The sequence below is a fragment of the Carlito syrichta genome, unplaced genomic scaffold, assembly GCF_000164805.1.
Source record: "Carlito syrichta isolate Samal-C Ts95f unplaced genomic scaffold, Tarsius_syrichta-2.0.1 Scaffold317479, whole genome shotgun sequence".
Classification (NCBI taxonomy): Eukaryota; Metazoa; Chordata; class Mammalia; order Primates; family Tarsiidae; genus Carlito; species Carlito syrichta.
In genome coordinates, this window is record NW_007261575.1 from 923290 (window position 1) to 947613 (window position 24324).

General features: G+C 37.9%; 1 protein-coding gene across 2 annotated transcripts in view; it reads left to right on the plus strand.

The window, feature by feature from the left end:
• Window positions 1-21338, plus strand: part of METTL4 (methyltransferase like 4) — a 33157-nt gene extending 11819 nt beyond the window's left edge. The window contains exons 4-8 of one of the 2 annotated variants that reach the window (XM_008074765.1): window positions 2924-2993; window positions 8532-8706; window positions 15051-15157; window positions 15539-15630; window positions 20405-20585. In XM_008074765.1, the coding sequence (XP_008072956.1) occupies window positions 2924-2993; window positions 8532-8706; window positions 15051-15157; window positions 15539-15630; window positions 20405-20550 (590 nt within the window). In that variant the 3' untranslated portion in view covers window positions 20551-20585. Of the gene's footprint in view, window positions 1-2923; window positions 2994-8531; window positions 8707-15050; window positions 15158-15538; window positions 15631-20404 lie in introns of both variants that reach the window. The other variant, XM_021707417.1, reaches the window with a different exon arrangement.
• Window positions 21339-24324: the final 2986 nt, after the last annotated feature.

Genomic DNA, 24324 nt, shown 5'->3' on the forward strand with positions numbered 1-24324 from the left:
GAAGTCTCACTGCCCAGGCGGGTCTCGAACCCGCGGGCTCAGGCAATCCACTCACCTTAGCCTCCCAAAGATGCGGGATTACAATCTGAGCCACCGAGCCCAGCTTATTGTGTTTGTTCTTAGAAAAATATACTTTTTCTGGGGGGGGGGGTCAATATTTATGAGGATGGGGCAAACACTTTTCCCAGTGTTATTTTTCTTTTAGTTCAGTTTTAAAGTGCTGATTTTTGCTTTTTTAAAATTCTTATTGTGAATAAAGGGTCAAAAACTAGTCCTTGGGAGAGTAAATACTATTACTTCTCTAGGCTTAGGAATTCAAATAAAGTTGTGTTCAACAAAATGATTTTATTTAACTTTTCTTCATAGCAAACTAGAAACACTTCAGTTAGGACTATTAATTCCCAAATCATTCCTAGTTTTTTTTTGTCTTTTTTTTTTGAATCAGGATCTTACTCTGTCACCAAGACTGGAGTGCAGTGGCACAGTCACGGTTACCGCAGCCTCAACCTGCTGAGCTCAGGCAATCCTTCCGCCTAAACCTTTCAAGTAACGAGTTCTACAGGTTTAAGCCACCATGCCCAGTTAATTTTTTTGATTTATTGTAGAGATGACGTCTCACCATATTGCCCAGGCTGGTCTCAAATTCTTGGGCTCAAGCAGTCCTTTCGTCTCCACCTCCCAAAGTGCTGGGATTACAGGTGTGAACTACTGCTCCTGGCCATTCCTAGCCTTTTTGGATACAAAACTGATTTTCTTTCTTTGTTTTTTTTTTGAGTTGGAGTCTCACTCCATCACTGAGGCTGGAGTGCAGTGGCATGCTCACGACCACCCCAGCATTGACCTAATTGGCTCTAAAAATCCTTCTGCTTCAGCCTTCCAAGTAGCCGGAACTACAGGCGTGCACTACCATGCCCGGCTAATTTTTTGATTTATTGTAGAGACGAGGTCCCACCATGTTGCCCAGGCTGGTCTCAAACCCATGGATTCAGGCAATCCTCTCGCCTTGGCCTCCCAAAGAGCTGGGATTACAGTCTTGAGCCACCGCACCTGGCCTTAAGCTGATTTTCAAGTACATTGTCTAAACTTGAAACATTTTTCTGTATCAAGTTAAAAGATTTATATATTGAAATCCATAGTGACACAGACCTGTATTTGAATTTAGATTTCTGAGGAATGTGATAGGTAAGAGGTATGTTGATCTAGTTGAATTTAATCTGCTGTTTATTGTCATTTGGACATTTTATAGCAAAATTTTAAGTTATGAGCAAATACAACATAACTTACTAATGAAAAGCTTTTAATTGCTATCAAGCCATCATACACATGAGTAGTTATCCATGTAACAGTGTCATAAATTCTTCAGAGTAAATGACAGGATAACAAATTAATGAGAAACCATGATATGCATGAACATTTTTTTCCTATTCTTTTTTTATCTGTTACTCTAATCGTTTAAAAATTTTCACCTTCTTATTTAATTTGCATTCTTTGGTTTACTTATAAGATTGTACATTTACAAAAAGATACCTATGTTTATAAAGGGGGAAGAAGGGAAAGCTCTTTCTTACAGTAAAATTCCAATTAATAAATGTGGATGGAATTGAAGGAACTAGAATATTTCTATTTTATGAATGCCATCCAAATAGTGGGTGAAAAGATGAAACAGGGTACTTTCATAGTCTTAAGGTATCTTCCCATAAGACACTTGTTAACTGGAGGAGCTTGGTAGACACTTTAGCCAAGTGATGTATCTTCCTATAAGACACTTGTTAACTGGAGGAACTTGGCAGATACTTTAGCCAAGTGATATGAGGTGCTATCACAAATAATGAGACTTTCTGACATTAGTGTATCTCCTGGTATGTTACTCTGATAGGGCATGGCAGGTATTACTTCAGTGATACTCTTGCCAGAATAAACCTACATTTAATCTCAAGGAAATACCAAACCCAAATCATGGGACATTTTATAGAATAATTGGCCACTAACTTTTAAAATGTCAAAGTCACAAAAGACAAAGAAAGACTAAGGAACTTCTAGATTGGAGGAGATTGAAGAGAGATAGCAGATAAATGCAATGTGTGATCTTGGTCTTCATCCTGGACCAGATAAAAAGGTATTAGTAGATAATTGGGGAAGTTTTGTTATAGCCAAGATATCAGTTATAAGACTGAAATTATTTTAAAATTAAAAATTAAAAACATGACCTGTGCTTGATAGGACCCATGCTAGTATGACTGCCAAGATTTATAGGGAATTTACACATTATTAGTGTCCAGCTCACTGAGCTTTAGTTATCTGCAGGTAGTCTCTGAAAAAATTGCAGTAGGTAAAAAATGTTTTAAGATCCCAGAGGCACTAAATTATAAGGGAGATCTCTAATTTTTTTACATAAGTCTATTTGAATAAATGCAACAGATTCACTTTTGTATTACATATGTATATATGGCGCATATATATGTATATGTATATGTATCTCTCTCTCACTGTGTGTGTGTGTGTGTGTGTATCATTTTTTTTTTTTTTTTTTGAGTCAGTGTCTTACTCTGTCACCTAGGCTGGAGTGCAGTGGCATGGATCACAGCTCACTGCAGCTTCAACCTCCTGGGCTCAGACAATTCTTTCACCTCAGCCTCCTGATTAGTTGGGACTACAGGTGTGCACCATTATGCCAAGCTAATTTTTCACCTTTTTTGTAGAGATGAGTCTCGCTGTGTTGCCCAGGCTGGTCTCGAACTCCTGGGCTCAAGCAGTCCTCCTACCTCAGCCTTCCAAAGTTTTAGGATTATGGGTGTGAGCCACCATACCCAGCCTCATTATATTTATATCTGTAGTAATAGCACTTCAGTTTTAAAGACCATGTTTACTTTTTAAAGTGATTATATACACAAAGTATTTTTGAAAATTGTGTCTTTGTTTTCAGGTGGGAAAAAATTTGATGTAATTGTGATAGATCCTCCATGGGAGAACAAATCAGTTAAAAGAAGTAACAGGTAAGTGGAAATAGATTATCTATGAGAAATTCTTTCTAAAAACTGTTTTCCTTTGTACACTGTAGTTTCATATACAATTGGCATTATTATTTTTTCTTTTTTATTATTTTATTTATTTTTTTATTTTGAAGATATGGGGTATAATTCAGGGTTAGATGTACAGACATTGATTATGCAGTTACCCTTGTTGATGAGGTATGCCCCTCCCTCCCCTAGCAGTTTCCCTTAACTGCCAATCCCATCCCTCCTCAATTGGCATTGTTTTATGATATAGATTATCTGCAACTACTAAAGTGCTTAATAGTTTTTGAATTTTAATTTCCATAACTAGATAATTCTCTTGAACTGTAACTATATATAGGTGTAAGAATATCAAGAATAATATATATATATGCATATATATATATATATATATATATATATTTATTTATTTATTTTTTTGAGTTGGAGTCTCACTCTTGTTGCTCAGGCTAGAGTGCAGTGGCACGCTCATGGCCACCACAACCTTGACCTGCTGGGCTCAGGTGATGCTTCTGCCTCAGTCTTCCAAGTAGCTGGAACTACAGATGCATGCCACCGCGCCCGGCTAGTTTTTGTGATTTATTGTAGGGATGAGGTCTCACCAGGTTGCCCAGGCTGGTCTCGAAACCCCCGGGCTCAGGCATTCCTCTTGCCTTGGCCTCCCAAAGTGCTGGGATTACAGGCTGAGCCACCGTATCTGGCCAAGAATGATATATTTAGTAATCGCCTGCATCAATTTAGAATTATTTCTTTAATACCAAGGGCAACATCTTTGGCTTCTTTGTTATCAAATTCTAAAGTTTAAAAAAGTGTGCCAAAATATTTCTGGTTTTCCTTAGTAACCTGCTATGAATGAATTTGTCTGATTCATTCTTACATTTGTTTTTATTATAAATTTATGACACCATTTTAGTTTATGTCACCTCTTAGGATAATGAGTTCAGTTAGTTGCTAAGATGATAATTCCATTTTTTTGTTTTTTGGTCGGAGTTTCACTCTGTCACCCACGGTGGAGTGCAGAGATCATGGTTAAATGCTACCTTGACTTAAGCCATCCTACCACCTTAGCCTCCCGAGTAACTGGATCTACAGGCACGTGCCACCACACCAGGCTAATCATTTGGGGGTTTTTTTGGAAGAGACGTAGTCTGCCTATATTGCCCAGGCTGGTCTTGAACTTCTGGGCTCAAGTAGTCTTTCTACCTCAGCTTCCCAAAGTTCTGGGGTTACAGACATGAGCCACCATGCCTGGTGATAATGCCTATTAATAGTGTTTTAAAAGATGGCCAGGGGGCAACCTTCTCGGGTCTTCTCCTACTGTGGGAACTTTTCTGTACTCTCAATAAATCTTGCTTTCAAAAAAAAGATCAGGTGTGGTGGTTCACAGCTGTAATCCCAGCACTTTGGGAGACCAAGCTGGAAGGATTGCTTGAGACCAGGAGTTGAGACCTGAGCAACACAACAGGACTCCTGTCTCTACAAAAACATTCAAGAAAAAAATTAGCCAGGCATAGTGGCTTGCACCTGTAGTCCCAGCTACTCAAGGAGGCTGACTCTAGAGGGTCACTTGAGCCCAGGGGTGTAAGATTATAATGAACTATGATTGTCCCACTGCACTCTAGGCTGGGCATCAGAATGAGACCATCTCTAGAATTAATAATAGTGTCAATTTTTTTCTAGTTCTTTTTTTAAAAAATCATAATAGATGTATTTAATCGAAGTTTTGTGTGACACAGGAGCCTTCAGAAATGAAGACCTAAAGACCCAGGGAAAAATGTGTATTTTTATGTTTAGATTTAATGAAGAATGAGCAGCTGTGTAGAAATGTATTGGACAAATGGGTATGATCTAATGGTAATAGATTGAGGGGTAAACCCAGCAAGACCTGTTTGTTTGGATTCTTCTTGTCTTCTCTTCTCTGTGTAACGTTCCTTCCTCTGGGTATGGGGTAGTTCTAATGAATGTCTTCAGTTACATTTCTTCTCATTCTTCAGTGTTCTATACCGAAAAATTTGTTTCTTTGACTTCAACTTTATGTGAAATTTCTTTCTCTTCAGTTATCCTTAGCTTTCCTGTGCTTCTTATTTATGAGCTGTGCCAATAGGATTTGTTCTTTTGAAGCATACAAAGAATTCAACTATTTATTTTCTGTGTGTGTGTTTGTGTGTGGATATCTATATCTATATATGATTATTTTTAATTACTTGAGGATGCGTTAGTTAAGAGAAAGTGTTCTTAAATATTTTGGTGTTTATTTCCTAAAAACAAAGATATTGTCTTTCATAATCATAATATAATCATCAAATTAGGTAATCAACATTGATATAATACTCTTATTGATACAGTACTGTTATCTACAGCCCTTATTCAGGTTTCACTGATTTTCCCAAAAGTGTAGCAAATAAAATCAGACATTATGGTCAGTTGTCATATCTCTTTAGCATCTTTTTTTTTTGAGTTGGAGTCTCACTCTGCCGCTCAGACTGGCCCCTCCACCTGCTGGGCTCCGGCAGTGCTTCTGTCTCAGCCTTCCAAGTAGCTGGAACTACAGGCGTGCACTGTCACTCCCGGCTATCTCTTTAGTATCTTTTAACTCTCTTCCTTTGACTGATTTTAATTTATATCTTTCCCCTAATAAACAGTAACTGCAAGTATGATAGCATTGGGTAGGTTCTGTGACTCATTTTGACAAACATTTGAACCTGAGGGTTGTTTTAGAAACTGTCTGAACTTGCACTGGTTGTAGAAGTAAGTTCAGTCTTGAGGACTGTGCATTCAGACTTTGCAGTTTGGTTAACTCTGGGCAATGTGTTTTCACTTCGCTTGGGTATATACCTAGGAGCAGAATTGCTGTGCTGTCTTTGCACTTTTGAGGAACTGCCAAACTATTTTCCACAGTGACTATATTGTTATATGTTTCCACCAGCAGTGAGAGTTCTAGTTTCTCCACATTCCTGCCAACGTGTATTTTCTGTTTCTTTCAATAATAGCCATTCTGTTGAGTGTGGAGTGGTCTCATTGTGGTTTTGATTTGCATTTCTTCAACAACTAATGATGTTGAGCATCTTTACGTGTCCTTATTGGCCATTTGTATATCTTCTTTGGAGAACTGTTTGTTCAAATCATTTGCACGTTTTAAAATTGGATTTTTAAATATTGTTGACAAGTTCTTTATATATTTTGGATACAAGGTCCTTATCAGTACATGACCTGCAAATGTGTTCTCCTGTTCTCTAGGTTGTCTTTATAGTGTTCTTTGAAGCATAAAGTTTTAAATTTTGAGATGGTCTTTCTTATCAATTTTTTCTTTTGTTGCTTGTGGCTTTAGGGTTGCATTTAAGGAACCATTTCTCAAATCAAGGTCATGAAGATGAGCTCCTGTGTTCTGTTGAAGAGTGGGTGATGTTGCATACTCTCCATTGCAACACATAAGGATGGATCTTTTTGAATTTGCTCAGTGATTTCTATAAAATTAGAGCTAGGAGGAGGGATATGAATATTTTCTCCTTTCCCCCCAAATCAACCCAAATAAATTAAATTAATGCAGTCAAGAATCTGCAATTTTTGAAGCCTTGTAAGTTCACATTTTTGAATTGACATTTTTCATACTGTAGCAGAATTAGTCTTTTAAAATTATCACTTAAAAAAAAAAAATCAGAGACTCACTTTATTGCCCAGGCTGGAGTGCAGTGGCACGCTCACAGCTACCGCAGCTTTGACCTGCTGGGCTCAGGCGAACCTTCCGCCTCAGCCTTCCAAGTAACTGGAACTACTGGTGCGTCCCACTATGCCCAACTAGTTTTTTGATTTATTGCGGAGAAGAGGTCTCACAAAGCTACTTAGGCTGGTCTTGGATCCCTGGGCTCAGGCAGTCCTCTCACCGCGGCCTCCCAAAATGCTGGGATTACAAGTGTGAACCATTGGGCCCTGCTGAAATCATCCTTTTGATTATGAAAAACACTAGTCAGCTGGAAGAACACTGGCCTAGATGGCAGGAAGCTCAGGTGCTTGTGATCTGAATTGTTTTACTTGTTTATTTGTTTATTTAAGCAATATTTATTGAGTATTTATGCCATACAGTTGTCATATGTAAGAGCTAGATTTTAATGTTTGTTGCATTTGGCCATTGGAAGGTCATTTCCTTTTTTCAGAGCAAGTATAGTGGTATGTGTCTCATTGGAGTCTCCTAAGGAATAAAATCAAGGAGAGAAAGTAGAAAGGCTAAGTACATACCAGTCCTTAGCTTATTGTAGATGGAAGGAGACCCAGTGGGGGGACTTTTTCTCATCTCTATTCTCCTCCCTTCATTTTCTACTTCTCTCCTCTTCCCTCCCTTTTCCTCTCCTTTTCTTTCTCCCTCTTTTCCCTCCCTCCTTCCTCCTTTTCTCCTCTTTCTTCTTTTCAAATGGGTAGTGTGAGTATGTTTATAGACTGATGGTAGAGGACTATTAGAGAGGTTGAAAATACAGGAAGGGAATAATTGGCATTACAAGATACTGGTATATGGGAATAAGAGGATTCAACTGGCATAAGGGGCAGGCTTTAATGGGTGAAGTTGGGCTATTTTCTTTAAGAGGAAATATAAAGAAATAGATAAGTAAATGACCAAGCAGAGACCAAGCACTAGCTGCTTTACCAGGAGATCCCTGGCCACTTTCTCCAGAGACCCACTCAGTCTCTCCCAGTAGCTTCTTCTCAGGAAGGCCTTTGTTGCTTTAAAAAAGGGGGGCTTGGGTTCTGTGCCTGGGGAAGCCCTCGGGACCAAGTAGAGCAGCTGTGGCACCAGCCACTTCACCAGGAGAGCCCTGGCCACTTGCTCCCAAGCCCCCACTCAGTTAGTCACTGACATGCCCACTTACACACCAACAGGGTATGCCAAATTTTCCATACACTTACTCACTCACACTGGGACTCGCATAGTCTGACTGGCTCTGCTGCCATCTTCCTCTAACTCCTTTCATAAAAATATTTTAAATGGTAATATTAATGAAATGAAATGCACTTTAAACAAAAATTGGATTTTTTTTTTTAATTGCGTGAACTGGAGTGCAGTGGTATGATCATGGCTCACCGCGGCCTCTAACTCCTGGGCTCACGCAATCCTTCCACCTCATCTTCCCTGAATAGCTAGGACTACAGGTACATGCCACCACACCTGGCTAATTTTTTGATTTTTTTTTTTTTATAGAGACAGGGTCTCACTGTGTTGCCTAGGCTGGTCTTGAACTCCTGGCCCCAAATGATCTTTCCACCTCGGCCTCTCAAAGTGCTAGGTTTACAGGTGTGAGCCACTGTACCTGGCCCTGACAATTTTCAATGAGTAAAAAGAAAAATGAAAATATTTCTGACATGTGTGATAATGCGTCCACTAGGTGACACTGTGGTTCCGTACTTAGCTACTTAAATGAATAGCTATAGGAGCTTTTCATTTGTGGAGTCAATGTTGTACAGGTCTCCCTGCTTATTTTTATTTTTTTACAGTGAATTTTGCTCATATTTTTTTCTGTTTATTTTTAGGTACAGTTATTTGTCACCTCTGCAAATAAAGCAAATACCTGTTCCGAAATTGGCTGCTCCCAACTGCCTTATTGTTACTTGGGTGACCAATAGACAGAAGCACCTACATTTTGTGAAGGGAGAACTTTATCCTTCTTGGTCTGTGGAGATGGCTGCTGAATGGCACTGGGTAAAAGTAAGTTCAGAAACTAGCTTACTTGTTAATATGGCGTGAAATATAGGGCACATAAAAGTAGCATCTACTTTTTAACTCAGCATGTCACTGCTGTACTCCTTCAGCATTGGCTAATTCAAACTTTTGCTTTGCTGCTAAACACTTTTATCTTCTTTCTTAAGGCTTTTGTCTGTTTCTTTTGTATCCTTTTGAATAGAGTCTTACACTGCTGGCCTTGGGAAATCAGTCAGGGAGATATCAGGATGAAATTTTAAAAAGCTCTGATGTCATTTTAAAAAACAGCAAATAGGCTGGGTGTGGTGGCTTATGCCTGTAATCGATTTATTACCGAACAGAAATAGGCTTCCCCTTTGCTTTCTTTCCCTCATTATACTCACAACTTCAGTCACCCTTTGTGACTTCTATCTTTCTTTTCTTATTTTGGACATGAGTTCAGAGAATAGCAAAATAACCCACTGTAAAGGGGCCGGAAGATGCCAAAACCAAGATGCTTTTATGTTCTGAATATTGCCTTAGGTGCTGCTGTGTCTGTTTGCAAGAGAAACGATTCGAGCCCTATGGTTGGTTGAATGATCTTTAATATTTCTGCACGTTACAAGAATATCAAGAAATACAGAAAAACAAGTCAGTTCAGAATTAGACGTCCTTTTATTTTTTTGATTGGTTGATTAATTTATTTTTTAAACTTTATTGTAGAGATGTGGGTTATAAATGAGAATTAATGACATAAGTAGGCTGCAGGCAGGTGAAGTTTTGGATTTTTTTTTATTTTAAAAATGTGGGGTACAATTCAGGGTTAGGTACATGTGTGGTCATCGTAGAGGTAAAGTATGAGTACTCTTATTTTATTTTATTTTTTGAGTTGCAGTCTCACTCTGTCGCCCAAGCTGGAGTGCAGTGGCATGCTCCCGGCCACCGCACCCCCAACCTACTGGGCTCCAGCGATCCTTTCACCTCAGCCTTCCAAGTAGCCAGAACTACAGGTGCACGCGACCATGCCCGGCTGGTTTTTTTGATTTGTTGTAGAGACGAGGTCTCGCCAAGTTGCCCAGGTGGATCTCAAACCCGCGGGCTCAGGCAGTCTACTCACCTCGGCTTCCCAAAGTGCTCGGATTACAGGCTGAGCCACCGAGCCCGGCTGGGTACTCTTATTGATATTATGTGTCCACCCTCCCCCAGTAGTGTCCCACTACTGAATCCCTTTCTTACAGTGTTATGATAAATACCAGGGTCCACTTATGAGAACATGTGGTTCTCAGATCTTTGTTTCTGTGATAAATCACTGAGTATTATAGATTCTAATTCCATCCAGGTTGCTAAATTCATAATTTTGTTTTTCTTTATGGCTGCATAATATTCATCTTGCAAACATACCATATGTTCTTTATCCAGTTCAATTTTAATGGGCAGCACTGTTGGTTCCATGTTTTTGCTATTGTGGATAATGCTGCAATAAACATGTGTGTGCAGGTATCTTTTTTATTGAGTGATTTGAATTCTGCCAGGTATATTCCCAGGAGGGGGATTGCTGGGTCATATGGAAGGTCAAATTTTAGATCTTTTAGAAATGGCCACACTGTTTTCCACAGAGGTTGTACTAGTTTACGGTCCCACCAGCAGTGTTGAAGTGTTCCCTTTTCCCCACATCCTCTCCACCGTCTGTTGTTTTTTGAGTTACTGATAATGGCCATCCTGACTGAAGTTAGGTGGTATCTCAGTATTGTTTCAATTTGCGTTTCTTTGATGATTAGTGAGACTGAGCATTTTTTCATATATCTGTTGGCTGCTCATATATCTTCGTATATCTATTCATATCTTTTGCCCAATTTTTAATAGTGTTGTTTGTTTTTTTTCCTTTTGGCACATTTGAGTTCCTCATAGATCCTGGATGTTAGGCCTTTGTCAGATGCATAATTTGCAAAGATTTTTTACCCATTTTGTGGGTTGTCTCTTTACTCTCTTGATGATTTCTTTTGCTGTGCAAAAACTTTTCAATTTGATGAGGTCTCACATTTCTATCTTAGCTTTTATGGCATTCGCTTTTGGGGGCTTGGTCAAGAATTCGTTGCCTACTTTGATGTGCATAACAGAATTTTGTACGTTTTTTTCTAAGATTCTTATGGTTTGAAGTTTTACGCTTAGGTCTTTGATCCTTTTTGAGTTGATTTTTGTATAAGGTGATAGGTAGGGGTCCAGTGTCATTCTTCTGCATGTGGTCAGCCAGTTTTCCCAGCATCATTTGCTAAATATGGTCTTCTTTCTCCAGTGATTGTTATTGGTGACTTTGTCAAAGATGAGTTGGTTGAGAGACCATGTTTTTGCTTCTGGAATTTCTGTCCAGATCTGGAATCTCTGTTCCATTTATCTATGTGCCTATTCGTGTATCAATACCAGGTGTTTTAATTACTGTAGCCTTGTAATTAAGTTTAAAGTCTGGAAATATGATACCTCTCACTTTGTTCCTTTTGCTGAGGATTATTTTGGCTATTCATACTCTTTTGTGTTTCCATATGAATTTCTGTATTGTCTGTGGCTTCATGCATGATGTTGGTAATTTGATGGGTATTGCATTGACTCTTTAGATTACCTTGTGTAGATGGACATCTTGGCAATATTGATTCTTCCAGTCCATGAGCATGGAATGTTATCCATTTATTTGTGTCATCCTTGATTTATTTGAGCCACATTTTGTAGTTCTCGTTGTAAATGTCTTTCACTTCTCTGGTTAGGTGAATGCCAAGGCATTTCATTTTTGTGTGTGGCTATTGTGAATGGGATTGTGCTTTTTATTTGGTTCTCTGCCTACTTGTTGGTTCGTGTATAGAAATGCAACTGTCTTTTGCACGTTGATTTTGTAACCTGAGTCATTTTTATCAGTATGAGGAGGCTTTTGAAAGACTCCCTAGGGTTTTCAAGACATAGAATCATATTGTCTGCAATGAGGGGCAGCTTAACTTCCCCTTTTCCTATTTGGATACCCATGATTTCCTTCTCTTACCTGATTGTTCTGACTAGGATTTCCAGCACTTTGTTGAACAGGATGGAGGAGAGTGGGCATCCTTGTCTTCTTTCCCTTCTTTCTTTTTTTTTTCTGCAAAGGCTTTACTGGGTGGCTAAGGGGCTCAGTCTTTCTGGGCTGCCACCTTCCTCACAGCAGCCAGGATGTTGCTCAACTCCTTGTGCTTCCTCTTGGTGCAGATGTATATCCCTGCCCATTTCTTGATGAACTTGAGTACCCACTTGTCCTTGGAGACCTTGAGCAGCTACATGGCATGCCACTCATATGGGCTCATATGAAGTGAAGCCACACACCTCTTGGATCATGTCCTGCATGAACTTGGTATGCTTTGTTAGGCATCAACAGTGGCAGCTGTGCCTCAGCTGACACATGCTCTTGGTCATCTTGTGGCTCTTGTTGAGGCCCATGGCCATGGGGTAACACAGGGCCATGGCTGCTGCTCTCCAATCTGCTTTTCATTCTTAAAGGGAATGCTTCCAACATCCGCCTACTGAGCAAAATGTTGGCTGTGGGTTTACCATAGGACAGGTGGTCTGATCCTTCTCTAGTTGCCTTTAGAATTTTTCCTTTCATGCTTACTTTGTGAAGGCAGATTACTCTGTGTCTTGGCAATGGTCTTATCAATGTAGTGGTTTGCAGTGGTTCTCTGAATCACTTGTGCTTGAATGGTCATGTCTCTAGAGAGATATGGGAAGTTTTCTTGGAATGTTCGTTCCATAGTGGAATGTTTATTCCATAGTGTTCTCAGTTTCCCTTTCTGCTTGTGGGATAACAATCAGGCATTGATTTGATTTCTTGACATAGTCTCACAACTCTTGGGGGCTTTGTTTTTGAATTTTTTTTCTGTTTTGACAGACTGGGTTAATTCCATATTTTGGCTTTCAAGCTCTGAGATTCTTTCTTCTGCTTGGTTGATCCTGCTCCCTATGTTTCTTATTGTGTTTTGATTTCCAGGATGGAGCTGTTCATTTCCATTTTTTCAGAATAGGCTTTTTTGAAATTGGCCAACTCCGCTTTTACTTCCTATATGACCTTGGTGAGTTTCATTTGTACTTTTTCTTGGTTCTCTCTGTTCATTTTAACCATCCAATCTCTGATTTCTGTGACTGTCATCTGGGGCAGGTCTTTCTGAGGGGTTCCCATTGTTTGTGCTCTTATAGCTGCTTTTTCAGGTGCTGCCTCTTTAGAACTCCGAGGGTTGCCTATGTTTTCTCATTGATTTTTTTTCTCATTTGTGACAGGCCTCTCTTACTTCTCTATAATTCATCTTTATTTTTGTGTCTCTCAAGCTAGTCAATGACCCTCTGTTCTAGGGCCCTTTTTGTGGTTCCATTTAGGTCACTTGGTGAGAGAGGGAGGGGCACTCTCACTTCTACTCCTTGCTCCCGTCTTTGACAGGTTTCTCTTCTGTAGATTTTCTTTCTTGCTGTTGGTGTAGTCAGCCCCTGCTGCTAGCATCTGTGGAGAGGGAGTGGGGAATTGGACCTCCATCTTCTATTTGTGTTTGCAACCCAGAAGTCTTCCCACTGAGAAAACCTTTGGGCATCTTTTGTGTTACCCCTTCCCTGTTCAAGTCCACATTCTGCTCTTGAAAAAGAGCGAGTTCCCTGTTACAGGGGTAGAGATGATCTGCCCTGTAGGTACACAGAGCTTGAAGGTAATTTCTTCTGATCTGACTGGGAAGATGGCCACCAGCTGTTGGTTCACTCTGCAGACATGATTTCCTTGCCTGGGAGCCAGCTGTCTGGCTCTATTGGCTGAAGCCACACTCACGGTGGCTGACTGGGCACAGGTTTTGTTCTCTGTTCCACTTGGACTCCGGTTGTCTGCTGCTGTGCCCTGACCAGGATTCTTCCAGCTTGAGTGTCCTCGTGCATGGCTGGGTAGGGGTGAACCAATCCAGAACATCTTAGCACCCACTGTCCTTCACTGGGCAGGGCTTTAGTTCCTGTGTGAACTGGTGCATGTTGGGAGATGGGGTGTCCAGATTCTCACATCTACCATCACTTTCTGGTCTCTAGATCGTCAAAGAGACCTTTTCTGGGTGCAGGGTGCTTCACTGTCTAAAAGTGTTAGGGGTGTCTCCATCTATTGGTGGCTGTGTCCCTACTCTGCATGTTTGGTGAGAGAGGTGCTGGTCTGCTGCTCCGTGGTATCTGTCTTGTATCCCTCCTCTGACAAGGGCTTTTCAATTAAAATATATATATTTTTTGATTCAGAGTCTTACTCTGTCACCCAGGCTAGAATGCAGTTGCATGATTGTGGCTACTGCAGCTTCAACCTGCTGGACTCAGGTGATCCTTCCACCTCAGCTTCCAAGTAGTTGGAACTATAGGCATAAGCCACCATGCCTGGCTCTTTTTTTTTTTTAAATTATGGAGATGAGGTTTTGCCAAGTTGCCCAAACTGGGCTCGAATCCCTAGGCTCAGGCAATCCTCTTTCTTGCCTCCACCTTCCAACGTCCTGGGATTACAGGTGTGAGTCACTGTGCCTGGCTTAGACTTCCTTTTAAAGATACAATGATTATGTAGATGAAGTCTACAAAAGCCTTTCTAAATTCTAAGAGGATAAGTCAAGTTATTATTATTTCAGTGGTTAATATTTGTATAACTGGCATATGTTACATTATTTCTTTTGTACTATGTCTGAAACTCAGTGTGTATTTTATACTTCATAGCACATCTCAGTTGGACTGGCCACATTTCAAATGCTGAAGAGTTGTGTGTGGTAGTGGCTGCCATACTGGAGAGTGCTTCTATAAGAGATTAAAAAATACATTATATAAATATTTTAAATATAACTATATTATTTTCTTGCACATAAACAATCTCTACTTTTTGCTAAAATTTATTATTAGAAAGCATGTTATAAGTAGCTTATTTCATTCAAATAACATTTACTGATTACCAGCAATATGACTAAGAAGAGCATAATAGTGCATTTTCCTTTAGTTATGGGTAGTAGTATCATTAAATACAGTCAAAGCTAAAATTAATAAGGAAGGAAGCTGGGTGGTTGATAAGATAGACAATATCTAATCCAGAGACTGGCCCTTATCATTATTAATACAGATATTCAACTTTATCATTTCATCCTGGCATGACTATACTCTCAAGGATTCACCTAGCTATTCAAATTCAAAAGCATTTAAACTATCAATTCATTAGTATTCAGCCATCAGAAAAATTTAGAATTAAATACATAGCTTATATTATATTTTTCTTAAACAGCACTAGTTTGGAGGTTTAATTTCCTTTTGTGTATGTAGAAGCTGTGTAGTGATGGGAAAAAATAACCCTTATTTTGTTGGTTCTTTCCTATCAGATCACCAGTTCAGGAGAGTTTGTGTTCCCATTAGACTCTCCTCACAAAAAACCTTATGAAGGTCTCATACTGGGGAGAGTTCAAGAAAAAACTGCTTTACCATCAAGGTAGGAAATGTAATTTTTCAAAATTGTGTAAATATGTTCAATTTTAGGCTTTTGAAAGTGGTTAACATGGTAATCATTGCCTTTCCTTAATTTTTATGTTTTTGAAAATCTAAAAGTGACCCAGAGCAGAAAAGAATGAATGGTTATGGCACATAAAACTTTATATTTTGTTTTATCGAGTGTGTACTTGTCGTTATTGTAGAAAAGGAAATTTTAGGAATGTCTCAGTTCTTAAGTTGTTGATTTTCTTCATTGGTTCCAATCTTAAGTTTGTTTTAAGATCAGATAAAACTTGAAAGAGAAAAAAATAATGCAACTGTGGCATATATATAAAAATTGTTTTTTAAAACATAGCTTACTTTTTTGTTCTGTGTTAATTAGGAATGCGGATGTAAAAGTGCTCCCCATTCCAGACCACAAATTAATTGTCAGCGTACCCTGTACTCTTCACTCACATAAGCCACCGCTTGCTGGTATGTTTTTATAAAATAGAATTGTTACCATTTCTGTCAAATTTTAAAAAGGATTGAATTTAGTATTTGAATGGTCTACAGATTTGAAAATTAAATCAGGTGTGTGTTGTAATTAATATTCTAAAGTTTTATAGCAGAATTTATGAGATAGAGAATGAATTAGTTTTTAAGTACCTCAGCTTTTCCTGTTACACTGCCTTTCAGATTCTCCCTTATGATCAGTTGTGCCACGTGACTGGCCTTGACAGGGTGAGTGCTGTTGGAGCATCTGAGGCTGTAGTTCAGCGAAGGGCTTTATTTTACTCCCAGGGTTCCGACCTTTCCCTTGCTTGTTCTAAAACTAGGAGCTCTGAATAGCAGTCAGAGAAATGGTTAGAATCCCCTTGTTGTTTGGTAGAGGCTCTCAGTTTTACGATTTTTTAAGAGGTAATGTTGCTTTTCTGAAACACGGAAAAGTAATTGCTGCAAACTGCAATTCTCACTAGTCTTCATGCTTTAGTATGTTGTTTGTCATTCAGTGAAGCTAAGCAGCAAGGATTAGTAGAGAATTTGGCTTTGGAAATTAACGAATATGAGTTTGAATCCTGGCTCTGGTATTTGGGCAAGTTACTCAAATCTTTTTCTGTCTCAAAGTTCTTTTGTAAAGAAAGAATAATGTATTTATTTATATAGAATATATAATGTTTTAGGCTGGATGCAGTAGCTCAAGCCTGTAATCCTAGCGCTTTGGGAGGCCTGAGCTCAGGAGTTCCAGACTTGCCTGGGCAACATGGTAAGATGACTACCTGAGCCCAGGGGTTTGAGACCAGCCTGGGCAACTTGGTAAGACCTTGCCCCTACAATAAATCAGAAAATTAGCCGGGCATGGTGGCGCACACCTGTAGGTCCAGCTACTTGGAAGGCTGAGGTGAAAGAATTGCCTGAGCCCAGCAGGTCAAGGCTGTGGTAGCCGCGAGTGTACCACTGCACTCCAACCTGGGCAACAGAGTGAGACTCCAACTAAAAGAAAGAAACAAAGAAAAAAAAGAATATATAATCTTTTAAATATATATGTAAGTCCTTGAGAGATACTGAATTTAATATTCGGTGTTTACTTTTCAAAGAATTTCTTCAGGAATGCATATTTTATTAATTTGATAATTTCTGCTTGAATAAAACAACAGCAAAACTCCTACAAACTTCCACTTAGGAAAACTACAGACAGCTTGTTATTTTGCAGAATATGAGCTAGGACATATAAGAAGGTACACATAAATTCCCAAGAGAATTTTTATTGCTAGCACTCAGGATTTCTATTATTTGAGTTGTTTATGCAGAAGAATCTTTAACGTACTGCTTCATTTGAGAAATAGTCAAATGTCTACCTGATGATCCATTCTTTGACTTAGAGGGGATCTCATTGAACATGCACCTTTATACTTTCGACTACCATAAACTCTTTAATGCATTAATATGTGGCTTAAATGAAAAGTGCGGTTGTACTGTCCCTTGAGGGAAAAAATTACCTTTGGCACTAGTTATACCTCATGGTATATATACATGTCTTCCTCTCATTTGAATGTTTTTTGTAATTTGGTGAATAACAAAGCTTAATTTAGTGTTTGTCTCAGACCTTACTTAAACTTTTCATTCTCAAATGATAGTTAACTATTTATTGATCCTGTAGAGTAGAATAAAATTTTATTTAAAGATTAGTTACAAGAGAAAGGTTTTAAAATAGTGAATGAAAATTATTACAGCTCGTATCTTTGAAATGCAGGTCTGCTATATTCCCAGTAGAGGGCAGTACACACACATTTTTAGGACTGAGAATGTTTAAAAGCAAATGTTAGATTTTGGGGGAAAAATCTGTATGACTCAGTATATGTATAATCTTACGTTTTAGTTAAGTAGTGATAGACTGGAAATATTAGTAATGGTTTATTTTTGAGTTAATGTTACAATAGATATTTTTGGTATAGAGCAGTACAGATTAAAGCCATCAGAAAGCAACTTTCAGATTTTTGCTGTGTATTTTGGTATGAAATCATAACTCTAGGGATTTCAGACAATATATACTTTGTATATAATGCTTATATATTTAAATATAAATATATTTATATATTTAAATATTTAAATAAAGCTTTTATATTTAAATATTCTTAAACTGCTTATGCAAATTCATGAAATGAAATGTTCTTCCTTTTGCATTTAGAGAAACACATAGCTTGTTTTTTTAAGTTTAATTGGTTATTTTTGCTGTAAAATGTAGAGAGAGACCACATTGGTCCATATTCCATTGGAAAATGATATGTTTATTCTAAGTTTTAACATTTTCTCCTAGAGGTTGAAAGATAAGTCATTGATACCTATGGCTTACAACCTAACATACATGTTTATTAACGTTGAAGATTTAAAGTAGGAAAATTACGAAATAAAAGTATTTGAATCAAAATTTGGCTTTTATATTTTGCCATTCCTTTTTACTGCTTTACTTACTATTAGTTTCTGTCTAAAGAGTAAAATATAGTTGATGAGATTATATGCACTGATGTTCAGGCCTCATCTCTCCTACTCCTGCCCTGTGTTTCCAGAGCACAAGGGGAACAAGGGGCGGGCTAAGCAGGATTGTACCCCTCCATTGGTTAAAGTGTGTTGTACTAATTCCAGATGTATATAATTGTCTAAGTATACGTGTCATGCTAATGTTTAAATTTATACATTTGCATTTATTTTTAAATTGATGTTTAAAATTAGTAAGAATAAGACATTTCCATTAATTTGCCATTATTTTGCTTTATTTTGAAGTAAAACAAATGTGGTTAACATTATAAAAACACTACTTGATATTCTGTTTTTCTTAACTAGAACCATGCAAAAATGTATCACATTGGTAAAGTAGGATGGTAATAAATAATTTTAGGTTGTATGTATTTTTCTGCTCCATCCAAATTCCAGGCCTTCATTTTCTACTAGACTGTGAATGCTTATAAAACATGGTTATTCTACTTCCTTAGTTAAGTCCTATAACACTGATTATAGTGGGTACTCAGAAGAGTAAACATTTTTGACTGACTGACTCCAGTTTAAGTTCCAAAATAGGGGTGCTAGCATCTTTACACCAAAAAACTGAACAAACTAAGCAAAAACAACCAGCCTTGTTTCAGTATAACCTTAGACCACATTAAAAGTGAATTGAGGCCAGTAAAGCATTGAATTCATGGGGAAGAAAATGGAAAAGTGATATAGGGTTATTGTCCTGTAAGTCTCTGGGGAAATCTTTCTCTTTCAAGTTTACTAGCATTTAATTTATATACTTATGAAAAGACAAGAAATCTTCATGCCAGCATCTCCTAGAATCTGTCGGAGCCCAAATTTGGGTTTACTTGGATTATAGACGATGAAAACTTTTAATTCTTAAATTTTGCCAAACTGGACCAGTACTTTCTGACAAATGAACAAAAGTATTTTTTCTGTGAGAGCAATTGAAGAAGATGATGAAACCTAAAATGTTTGATATATTGTCTATTATAGATTTTTCTTTCTTTTTTTTTTTTTTTGAGTTGGAGTCTCACTCGGTTGCCCAGACTGGAGTGCAGTGGCCGCTCCCGGCCACCGCAGCCTCGACCTGCTGGGCTCCGGCGATCCTTCCGCCTCAGCCTTCTGAGTAGCCGGAATTACAGGTGTGCGCTACCACACCCGGCTGATTTTTTGATTTATTGTAGAGATGAGGTCTCGCTGCCCAGGTGGGTCTCGAACCCGCGGGCTCAGGCAATCCACTCACCTCAGCCTCCCAAAGGCGCAGGATTACAGGCTGAGCCACCGAGCCCGGCTTATATTGTCTATTAACCCCCCCCATATCAAGTATTTCTAAGGAACCCGTATCATTTTTATGTAGCTATTATGAACTATATTCTACCATTTCTAGTGATTTTTCTTCTCTGAATTTCATACCTAATTCCTGTTATGTGGTTAGTATAGCTTACCAGCAGTATGATCAAGGTTAAATCGATTTAAACATTGGTCATCCAACTGAGCATGTACCTAAAAAAAAAGGACTCTTTTCTCTGTTCAGTGTAGATAACAGCTGTTTAGCTAACATATATATGAGCTACCTTTGCACAACATAATTTTCAATAGTTATTAATACATTGAATAATGTAAGGAATACTTAATTGTGAAACTAATATGATGATCTTTTAGGTAAAGAGGGATCTGTAATTTGGAAATGAAATATTCTTAGAACTATGAAGTTATAGATAAGGGGACTATAGTTATATGCTCTGAATATTTTTGTCTATAGCCAACTCTTCACTTACACAGAGTAGTAAATGAAGTATTCCCTTTAATACTTTCTAAAGTATATGTTGCAGAAATACTTTTATCTTAGTTTTCTCAATGTGTTGTCTTTGTCTTATTTCTTCAGAGTTCTTTTTCATGCATGGATTATATTTATTAAAAAATAAATTGAGTTAGTACTCAGGAGATATGTCAGCAGTATTGGAAAACTGAAAAGTCACCTATGTGGGTGTTAAAATCCTCATTTCTCATCTACAAATGAAAACCAATAAATCAGGACTACTGAAGTTCTGATGGAATTGTTCCCAATCTCAAGGGTGCCTATTTCAAATGGCTAACTATAAATAGTAAAGCCTGTGATGAAATCCATGAAATTAATATGCTGTCTTTTAAGAAAAAAATGAAACATTCCTTCTTTTCTGCCCTTAACTGTTAAAAGGAAATTTGTTCCTTTCTTGATAATAATTTTTGTGTTTTTTTCTCTTCTTTTGGACAGAAGTTCTAAAAGACTACATCAAGCCGGATGGGGAATGTTTGGAATTGTTTGCTCGAAATTTACAGCCAGGTTGGACTAGTTGGGGCAATGAAGTTCTCAAATTTCAGCACATGGATTATTTTATTGCTGTGGAGTCTGGAAGTTGACTGTGATCCTAATTAAAGTAGTGGTTTCTTCAGTGTTTCTGCATCACTTTTCTCTTCATTCTAACTCACTTCTTCTTTTGATACCAACCAGTTTGCTTAGAAATGTAAATGGGAGTTGGTTTTCAACCAGAAGTGACTAGCTTTCATGTAATTTTGAGATAAATTTTATTTCAGTTCTAGTAATGTTCTACATTATTCTAGAATCTACTAAGAAAGAGGTAAGCAGTTAGAAAGATGGCAAGACGGTACCATTGAAAAAGTTTGGAAAGCATAACTGGACCGGAGGCATAATCCTGCCTTTGTATGTATTTTGTTTAGTCCATATGTTGTAAAAAAAATTTGAGCCATCATTGTAAAAAAAAAAAAAAAATCAGAAAATTTACATAAAAGTCTAAATTTCTGCTTCTCTTTAAACATCAGAAGTTCTGACTATGGTGAGGCCTGTGTTCCTTCCTGGCATCTTTCTGCAGTACCTAGTGGTGACAGCTTACTTGGCAAGAGCCACATGCTCGCCAGTTTACTACAGCATTTCTTCCTCTTCCTCACTTATATTATCTGCTTGATCCCTGTATGACCCAAATTTGCAACCTGTGGTATACTCTGGAAAAATTATTCAAGGACCTGCCAAGTACTGCATTAGTAAACTAACTGAGTTTATGCGACATTTTTGGAGGGTTTTAAATTGCATTCAAAGTTACTTTTCAAGCACTTCTTACTATTGCTTGTTTTTCTAGGAAAAAAATAATATATATTTCTATACAAATGTCAAGAAGTAAACACTACTTATGATTGTGAAAAAAGTATTCATATTAGTTACAGATTTTTTACAAATAATTATTTGTCTACCAACTAAAATATTTTGATTATAATGATTCTTTGAAAAGCATGCTGATTCATTATGTATTATTTTTAAAAAATTGAGATATACTTTTCACCTAATAAAATTCTGAAATTTTCAGTGTAGAGTTTAGTGAGTTTTGAAAACATATATACAGATGTCTGGCTACCTCCATAATCATGGAAGAGAAAACTTGTTTATCCCAAATGCTTCTCATGTATCCTCTTGCAGTCAGTCTTTCTTGACCCCTGGCAGACAGTGATTTTGCTTTCTGTCTTTTGTTGTTTTAGAATTTTATACAGACAGAGCCATGTGATATGTATACCATTGTGTCTGGTTTTTTTCACTTAGCATTTCAAGAAAAGCATTTATACTATTTACTGACTGTCTGCAAATATTTATTTACTAAGTGAAGTGTTAGACTGCAATGATTCTTTGACAAGTGTGTCTATTTACTGATTTTGTCAAAGAAAAGTATGTTAGTTTTGAAGCTTGAGTGTATAACTATAGTATCAGAAGCTTAATTTTGTGTTTATAGAGATATTCTAAAAGAGAATTTAAAAGAGAAAAGATATTAAACTTGAAGCAAACTTCCCATTATATCATTTGAAATTATTTTCAGCTTCATGTGGCATTTATAACTCTTTCTGTCTTTCCCCACCTTCCCCCTCATTGGTCTCATTATTTCACCCAGGCTGGAGAGCAATGATACAATCACGGCTCACTGCAGGCTCAGTCTCCTGGGCTCAGGTGATCTTCCCACCTCAGCCTCCCAAGTTCCTGAGGCTAGGTGTGTGCCACCACACCCACCTAATTTTTTGATTTTTTTTTTTTAATAGAAATGAGCTAGGCTGGTCTTAAACTCCTGGGCTCAAGTAATACTCCCAAAGTGCTGGGATTATAGACACAAAGTACCACACCCAGTTGTATTTATAGATTTCATATAGTTTGTGGAAACATTTTATCTGCACTAAGTTTTTGGACTTTTATTTTTGGATTATAAATACTGATACTGAAAGAGAAAGATAATTTTTATTCAAGAGTCTGGCATTCAAGTAGCAGGGGTTCTAATCTTAGCTCTGCTCCTAAGTTGTACAACCTCTGCGCCTTGTTTTAATATCAGTTTAATACTCTTAAGCAAAGGATGATTCTATTCTGTAAGTTGTAACGAGAGCATACCTTGTGAGAACAAAAATGAAAGAGTATGAACATTGAACTTTGACTTCATTACCACATTACCACAGTTGGTGGTTTAGCCAGCCTACGTGAAAACTTACATATTATAAGGTGTTTTCATTCAGAGCTTTCTATATTATCTTTATAAGTTGTAAGCATTTGAACTTTGTGGGTATTTTCTATCATATTCTTTTTACAGGTTTAAGGTGTTTTAGGACTCTTGGTAATAATGCTTGAGCAAAGGGGTGGAGCCAACGTTTGTAGAGTTGTGTTACTCCATGCTATTTTTTAAAAAATTTTATTTAAAATAAGATTTTTTTATCCATTTTTTTATCAATATTTTTTATTATGATATTGTGGGGTACAGTTAAGGGTTAGGTATACAAATATACTTCATTCAGGCCCCCTTGTTGATAACAGGTGGCTTCCCGTCCCCAGACAGATGTTTACTACCATTAGTCCCATCCCCCTTCCCCCCCATAGTTTCCCACCACTGTCAGTCATTTTCTTATGGTAGTGCGTTGAATGATCAAGGTCCACTATATGAGTGAGAACATGTGATATTCAGATCTTTCTTTCTGTGAGAGGTCACTCAGTATTATAGACTCTCATGACATCCAGGTTGCGAAATTCATGATTTTGTTCTTTTTTTATGGCTGCATAGTATTCCATCGTGTATATGCACCACATTTTTTAAATCCAATCCTCTTTTGATGGACAGCATGGTTGGTTCCAGGTTCTTGCTATTGTGAACAATGCTGCGGTAAACATTCGTGTGCAGGAATCTTTTTTATAGAGTGATTTGAGTTCTTCAGGTTATATTCCCAGTAAGGGGATTGCAGGGTCATATGGGATGTTGATGTTTAGAGCTTTTAGGAATCGCCACACTGCTTTCTACAGAGGTTGCACTAGTTTACACTCCCACCAACACTGTAGAAGTGTTCCCTTTTCGCCACACCTTCTCCAACAACTGTTATTTTTTGAGTTATTGATAATTGGCATTCTGACTGGAGTTAGGTGGTATCTCAGTGTGGTTTTGATTTGCATCTCCCTGATGATTAGTGAGGTTGAGCATTTCTTCATGTGTTTGTTGGCTGCTCGGATATCTTCCTTAGTGAAATGTCTGTTCATATCTTTTGCCCATTTTATAATGGGGTTGTTTGTTTTTTTCTTTTCAGCACGTTTGAGTTCCTTGTAGATCCAAGATGTTAAGCCTTTGTCAGACCTGGAGTTGGCAAATACTTTTTCCCAGTCTGTAGGCTGTCTCCCTGCTCTCTTGATGGTTTCTTTGGCTTTGCAGAAGCTTGTCTATCTTATCCCTTATGGCCTGTGGGTTTCAGATTTTGTTCAGGAATTGGATGTAAGTTCCAATTTCCATGAGGGTATGTCCTTCATTTTCTAAGGTTCTTATGGTTTGAGGTTTTACATTTAGGTCTCTGATCCATTTGAAGTTAATTTTTGTGTATGGGGATAGATAGGGGTCCTGTTTCAATCTTCTGCATATGATAAGCCAGTTTTCCCAGCACCATTTACTAAATAGGTTCTCCTCTCCCCAGTGGTAGGTGTTGGAGGCTTTGTCGAAGATGAGTTGATTGAGAAATTGAGGTTTTGCTTCTGGAATCTCACTTCTATTCCATTGGTCTATATGCCTATTCCTATACCAATTCCAAGCTGTTTTGATGATTGTAGCTTTATAGTAAAGTTTGAAGTCTGGTAATGTGATACCACCTGCTTTGTTTTTTTTGCTGAGGATTGTTCTG